At 37.7% G+C, this 7,590-nt stretch overlaps 1 protein-coding gene across 1 annotated transcript in view; it reads left to right on the forward strand.

Annotated features, from left to right (window-relative positions):
• Positions 1-6,374, forward strand: part of Cdc42se2 (CDC42 small effector 2) — a 96,342-nt gene extending 89,968 nt beyond the window's left edge. Inside the window, exons 6-7 of the mRNA XM_058586553.1 lie at positions 3,116-3,231; positions 3,729-6,374. Of these exons, the coding sequence (XP_058442536.1) occupies positions 3,116-3,214 (99 nt within the window). The 3' untranslated portion in view covers positions 3,215-3,231; positions 3,729-6,374. The remainder of the gene's footprint in view (positions 1-3,115; positions 3,232-3,728) is intronic.
• Positions 6,375-7,590: the final 1,216 nt, after the last annotated feature.

Genomic DNA, 7,590 nt, shown 5'->3' on the forward strand with positions numbered 1-7,590 from the left:
AAAACACCATGGAGCGAAAACCTATTACTTTGATTAATATGGTTATTTTTTTTTTTAATTATTTTTTAGTTGTAGTTGGACACAATACCTTTGTTTTATTTGTTTATTTTTATGTGGTGCTGAGGTTCGAACCCAGGGCCTCGCATGCGCCAGGCAAGTGCTCTACCGCTGAGCCACAACCCCAACCCTAATATGGTTACTAATATATAATTATGTATCCATGTGTATAGAATGAGTGATTTTAGATTTATTATATGAGGGCTGAGAATTTATCTCAGTTGCTAGAGTGCTTGCCTAGCATTCACAAGGCCCTGAGTTCAATCCCCAGCACCACCACCAAAAAAATAAAAATAAAAATAAAAGATTTTTGGGCTGGGGATACAGCTCATTTGGTAGAGTATAGAGTACTTGCCTTACATGTACAAGGCCCTGGTTTAATCCCCAGCACCAAAAAAAAAAAAAAAAAGAAGATTTATTACATGATGAATCTTAATTCTTAATTTATTATCAACAGATGTCTTCTTAGCTACATCAGACTTTTAAAAAAATCTAACTATAAACTGGGGATGATTGTGCCCACCTGTAATCCTAGTGGCTCAGGGGGAATAGGATCCCAAGTTCAAAGACAGCCTCAGCAACTTAGTGAGACCTCGACTCAAAAAATACAAAGGGCTGAGGATGTAGTTCAGTGGTTAAAAACCCCTGGGTTCAATCCCTGGTACCCACCCCCCAATATAACTATAGGAGGAATTAAATTTTAGTTTATGATATTTTGTTAACCTTATAAATCTTGCCTCTGCACATTTCAGAATTTTCTTTAAGATTTCTTTGAAAATTATGTTGTAGATACACAACTCTTCTGCTTGCCATAAACTTAGGTAGAATTTTAGGATTACACTGTGGGGGCTAGATGTCCATCTTCTTAGCCCAAGGTGGACATCAGCTATTGCCCAGGTTTTGACCTACAGGGTCAGATCACTGGGATTTCCCTTTTTCTTTTCTTAACACATATTAACGGACAATTTAGTAGATTTCACTATGATATTTCTATACATGCACAAAATCTTACATTAACATGTCACCTTTCCTTCTGTGCTTTTTCTCTGGGACTTTTTATCAAGTGTGTCAGCTCTTTAGAACCAAATTTGTCTTCCAAAGGCTTTTTGTAGTCATCTGTGAGTTTGTCGTCACCAAAGTAATGCCACCTCCACAGAACATTGAGTTCTTGTGGTCAGGAAGATAAGTCAGCCAGTCAGTTTCTTAAAAGTATCAGTTGATAGTTCTTAAAATAAAACATTTTTAAAAAGGACTGGAGATGTGACTCAGTGGTAAAGTACCCCTGCATTCAATCCTTGGTACCAAAAAATAAATTTAAAAAATAAAGTAAAATATAAAATATAATTACACAACACATCACACATAAAACATATAACATAAAGTTTAAAAATAGGACTAGAGGGGTTTGTTTATACTTTTACCTAAATTTGCTATTTGAATAATATGAATACAGATACTGCAGTATTACCTTATTATGTGGTATCATTAGAGTAATATATTCAAATTAGTAAAAATTTTCCAGATCAATAAAAATGCATCCATTTAGGGCTGGGGTTGTGGGTCAGTGGTAGAGTGCATGCCTAGCACATTCGAGGTCCTGGGTTTGAACCTCAGCACCACATAAAAATAAATAAAACAAAGGTATTGTTTCCAACTAAAAAATAAATATTAAAAAAATATATTCATTTAACACAGAGTTTATTATTTAAATCCTTTGGATCTAAACAAGCTGTGCCTTTTATATATTACTATTCTCTTCTATTAACATATCTAAACCTTACTCCAAAAACAGTTCAGGAAAGTCTTTCTTAAACATAATAAATTCAGGATCATGCTTTATGTTACAGTAGTGCTCAGGAAGCACTTAGTAAATAGGTTAATGAAGAACAGTGGCCCTGTTTCCTCCCCTTCCCCTAGATCTTGGCAGTGGGAAGGGCCCTTTGAGCTGATTTCATGATGCTTGATGAAACTCAGTGTTTTGACCCTTCACTGCATGGCTATCGCCTTCAAATCTTATTGTTGAGTTTTTTCTTCCAGTAGCCTGACCTGGTTTTCTAATTCTCTGCTTCCAAAATATTTCTGATTTATATGAATGAAAATGATATAAACTAGCCAGATATGGTGGTGCACATGCTTGTAATCTCAGCTACTTTGGAGACTGAAGTAGGACAATGTTAAGTTTAAGGCCAACCTGAGGAACTAAGAAAAATGGGGGCAGGGACTGAGGATGTAGCTCAGTGGTAGAGTACCACTGGGTTTCATTCATCCCCAGTACCACCAAAATAAATAAATAAACAAAAGTGCTTCACAGTTTGCAAAAGACTGTGTGTGTGTGTGTGTGTGTGTTGCAACAAAGTAAGAAAATATTCCTGTGTTTGTATATTTTAGTTTATATTTTGTTAGCTCCGTTCAGAACCAGATGCAGTCCAAGGGAGGGTATGGAGGTGGTATGTCTACCAATATGCAGTCTATCAGAAAATAGCCTTGTAATGTGGTTAGGAGAGATTATGATCTTAACCACTGTATAGATATGAAGCCATATATTCTAAGAAGATAGTTTGTCCAGTTACAAGATTAATAAATAAACTTATCTTTGAATTCCTAGAGTCTCTGTCAGACTATATTAAGACCATACATTTTGCACATAGACTTGAAGATTTATCTCTGGCTGATCCCGTTTCATTCATGCTTATTTTCTTGCTTCTGGTCTAAGAAGTGGTCATGTATCTGAGGTGTCTTCAAGTGAAGAAACTACTTTTTAAATGTTACCAAGCACCTTGTGCATTACCAAGCTGACATTTCTTTAAAAGTTATTTAAAATAGAGAAAGTAAAGTGGAAGAAGTTGTCACAAAAAAAAAAAAAAAAAAGTCAATTATAAGCCTCACCATTTGTCCTTATAATCAGAAGAAATTTAAGTTCACCAGAAATTTTTTTTTTCTTCCCTCTATAAAAGTGTCCTTCTGACAAAAGCAGCCCAGCTAACATGTTGGGAAAACAATGGTTTCATTGTTGCACTGGACACCTGGTTTCTTACTTCTGTCTTATTTTGTCTCGTAGGTTAGCTCCATTCAGAACCAGATGCAGTCCAAGGGAGGGTACGGAGGTGGTATGTCTGCCAATGTGCAGATGCAGCTTGTGGACACGAAGGCGGGATAGCCCTGGGTCCTTCCCCAGTGAGTACTCAAGAGTTGTGGGGCCACAGGCCAACGTGGCAACAATAGCCTTTCTTTAAGCCTCGGGTTAAAAATATGGGTCTTGTTCTTTTATTATTTTTCTTTAACTGCAAACTTAGAAAAGCAAAAATAATTTCTTCAGCTAAAAGTTTAAAGGGACGGGCATAGGCAGTTACTGTATTTTGAATATAAGTTTTGGGTGTTGTTTTCCTTATGAAGAATTTTAAATGCTTTAAAACATCTAGTTGGGGAGGAAGCTTTTGCCTGAGATTCTGGTGACAAGATGCTATTTCTTGTGTCCTTACACAAAAATGAAACTATCATTTTGAATATTGATACTGTAGGTATCATGATAATCTCATGAGTAGTACAGTAATCTTATGTTTAACTTAATTGTGAATCGTTCATAAGCTTTCAAATTAAAAAGACTATGATGACTAAGAAGGGTGAACCTTGAAAATATAAAAATAATTTGAATTTTTCTTTTGGTTTTATAGGTCATTGTGAATTTCTATATTTTTCTGTCTACTATAATTTTTTTTGTCTTGTGATTGCATTTATTTTATTTTTAATTACAAAAAAGAAGTGCGATGGCATCTTATTCACCCTCTGTGATTACTCCAGTGAAATGTTGCTGTTCTGCTCTGAAGAAGATACTGTCAAGTGGATCCTGCCTTTTCTCCGCTGGCGTGCATGCCTTTGGACTCGTGGACTGAGTTCTTTGGATTGTAGCTGAATTTTCAACGTTTAATCATTGTGGATCTGATCTTAGCATGATTTTTATTTGTTTGTTTTCGTGAATGCTAGCACCATTTTGTAATTTTTTCCATTGTAGACATTTTCTTTCCACCTCCAACCCCCTCTGCCTTATGATTTCACTGGTAAACAAAGATCTGCTATTGCTAACTTGTCACTATGTGTGTATATTTTGGAAGATGTGAGACACACAAGCACAATGGTCATTTTTATTTGTTTGAAACTTCAGCAGAATAGGTCTCTGCATGCTTTATGGAGTTGCTTTGATGGGAGCCCACGGGATGCCAGAGTTAACGTTTCCTTGCTGCCATGGGCTAATGATACTGCTGCTATTAGATGGCGTTCAGCTGTGGCACCAAGTCACATCAGTTTCACAGAAAAAAAAGATAACTTCGTAGCTTATTTTAGAAGTATGGCTTTTGGGCCTATTTGATTAGAATTGCAATAAGAAAAACTTACATTCATAAGGCATTCTTTCTGTTGTAAATGTTTGGTATATTTATTTTGAGAGCAAGGCCCTGCGGTTTTGAGGAGGGGTGGGTTTGCATCTGGATGCTGGAACAGAGCTCTCATCCAGTCTGAGTAAGCTGCTCCATCCCATTAGCTGTTCATTCTTTGTGCACTTGTTTTCATTTCATATTTAATATTTTGGCATCCAGTTGTTTCTGCTAGCAGCATGTTGAACTTACGGCCTGTGCTACTAATAGCAGACCACCAGAGTCATTGGACTTTCTGTGTTCTGCATATTTTGGGGGCCTTGGGTGTTGCCAAGAGCAACACACTGACCTGGTGGAGTCACTGCTGATGAAGGCAGCCTATATGGTGGCTTTTTATGGTATTGGTAAGAAGCCTTTGCTCAGGTTCCAAAATGTGTTTATCTTTTATAAATTGTGTATTTCAAATATTTCCTCTTCCCAATTATAGCAGTGGCAGTGGTTTGTGTTATTAGAATGTTTAAATCCTATGTCCAATTTAGGCTGAACTACCTTGGTAGGATTAATATTTCATGCAGCAGAAGGGGGCTTAATTAAAAACTCAGCTGTAAGGAATTAGTCCACTGCACAGAGGAACGGTTACCACTTTCTTTTCTGACTTCATTTATCCCTTTTCCCTCACCTTGGTCCCAGGTTCTTGTGAAACAGGTAACTAAAGACATGTTAGATTTATGTAGGCAAAACAACATGAAAGCATGTCTCCCCTAATTGTTCTAAATTTAATTTACCCAATAGAGTAGGACACCAGAGTGCTTGATTCTTGTATTTTGCAATTTTGAGCCTTCTTAGGTGTCAGTCTTAAGCACAGCATCTGTTGAGGTTTCATTAGTGAAGATCAAATTCTGGAACTTGCTTGGGTCCCACTGTCATTTTCCTCAGAGTCAGGTTCCTGCCAGGAACACTGCTGTGGCCAAACCCTGTAAGATGGATTGTAATATTTTGGCATTATCAGCATGGATTCATTTTAGCTTTTAAAATTAGTAGTTAACTCCTAGAATGATGCAGGGAGCCACTGTCCCTTTTATCCAACTCATGATTTGATTTTGTTCTTTTCTATTGCTCTCTTTTCTTGCTCCAAAACCAGTGAGCGTTGGAATCTATCTCCAGGGTAAGCCAAAGGCTGGGCTCATCAGCCTCTAACTGTCCTACAGCTGCCGCTGACCTCACAGGCACAGTAATTACACTGTACACAAGAGCACGTGCCAGGAGTGCCTGGGAAGGTGCCAATAAAATCAAGAAATAAAAGTTACAAAGATATTAACTTTGGACATAAATATTTTATGGAGGCTTAGAATATTTAGAGGAGTGAGGCGACATTCCCACCTGCGTTAATGGGATTTGAAGCCTTGGGAGGTCATTTGTTCTCCTTAGCAACATCTCATTTTTAAACTGAAGTTAGTTAAATAAATAGGATTTTTGTACTCCAAATTCATTATGCTGTTAATACTTTGCTGAAATATATGCTAACAGCTGTTAAGGGAAACCAAATGAAGATTTGATCACGTGCGTCTTGTTAGCAGTGATCTGCATTCTGTAGAATCGTAGGCGTGAAGCGGTGCCAAGAAGCAGAGTGAGGATGCCGACTGCAGGGACCTGGGCACGGCATTCCGAGGGCAGCATAGTCAGTGGGCCGGAGAGCCCTTTGTGAGTACACGAGCCTTCACTGTCATTAAATTATAGCAGTTTCATTATAGAGAATAAGTTTGCCTTGATTTTGTTTAAGATAACTTCTGCTCAGCACCCAGAAGATAAAATTGACATATTTTTATAATATAAGCATACTTTTTTTGTACATTGTGTTCATTCTTAAATAAAGTGAGTTCAGTGTTGGCTTGTAGATAATAAAAAGAAAGTATTGATTTTGATTCAATAAATGTTTTCTTTCACTCCTGATTTTTCCATTTCATTCCAGGAATTGTTGGACATTTAGGACACCTTTCTAGCATTCTTGTGTTTTCAGTGGTATAACTCGTATACAAAAACAGTTCATCACTTTTTGCTTCAAAAGAGGATTTAAAATTGTCTGTAGTTGTGATTTTTAACTTCAAACTTTACTATATAATTTAACCTATGCCTACTCAGAATGAAACTTAGGACTATATATCTGTCTCTCTCTCTCTCTCTCTCTCTCTCTCTCTCTCTCTATATATATATATATATATATATATATATATATTTTTTTTTTTTTTTTTAATGTAAGATGGAATGAAAGTTTTTTGCCAGAGGTAGGTTAAAAGCAGAAATAATGTGGGGCATGTTGGCCCACCCCATAATCTTCCTGCTTTCTGTGGAGTAGAACTGAGGTTCTATCATACCGCCCCCCCACCCCCAGGGTTTAATTGCCAGTCAGCCACATCTGATTTTTTAAAAAGGTATTCAAAAGAAGTATTTTTGTAGGGTTTAAATAACTTAAAATGAAATCAGGAATTTTATTCCTCATGCTGCCATGTTTCAGGTACTAATAGCATCATGTGGCTATCGCCACCATATCACCAAGTTATAGAACACTGTCACTACAGAATGTTAGGGAGTTACAGAGTTGCTTCCTAGAATAGCTTAAGACAGTGTTTCCCATAGGGGTGGCGACTCCCCAGGGAACAGTTGACAATGTCAGGAGATCCTGATTTGGTTGCCACAACTTGAGAGTGAGACAGTGAATCTGGTGGTGGAAACCATGAGGTGGCTGAGTGGCCTGCGAGGCACAGGACAGCACCTGCAGTGTGGGGCCACAGCTTAGCCCTGCTTTAGGGCCACATGGAGTTGCACAGGCTGCTGAGGTACTTCAGTGGCTGGACACTAAGGACAGGCCAGTCAGGTCATCTTTATCATGAGAACTGCCACACACATTTTGAAAATAGAGATTGCAATAAGGAAAATATTAGGAAAGAGTAATTTTTTTTTCTTTTTTAGTTTTTATGACTTGTCAAAATGAAGTTCTTCCTGGTGCAGAGGTGCACTCCTGTCATCCTAGCTATATCCCCAGCAACTTGGGAGGCTGAGATAGGAGATTGCAAGTTCAAGGCCAGCCCTGACAATTTAGTGAGACCTCTGTCTCAAAAAATTAAAGGGCTGGGGTATACCTCAGTGGTAAAGTGCCCCTGGGTTCAAT

Source organism: Marmota monax, unplaced genomic scaffold (assembly GCF_021218885.2).
Source record: "Marmota monax isolate L192 unplaced genomic scaffold, Marmota_monax_Labrador192_F-V1.1 WCK01_AAM20220418_F8-fsc00415, whole genome shotgun sequence".
NCBI classification, from domain to species: Eukaryota; Metazoa; Chordata; class Mammalia; order Rodentia; family Sciuridae; genus Marmota; species Marmota monax.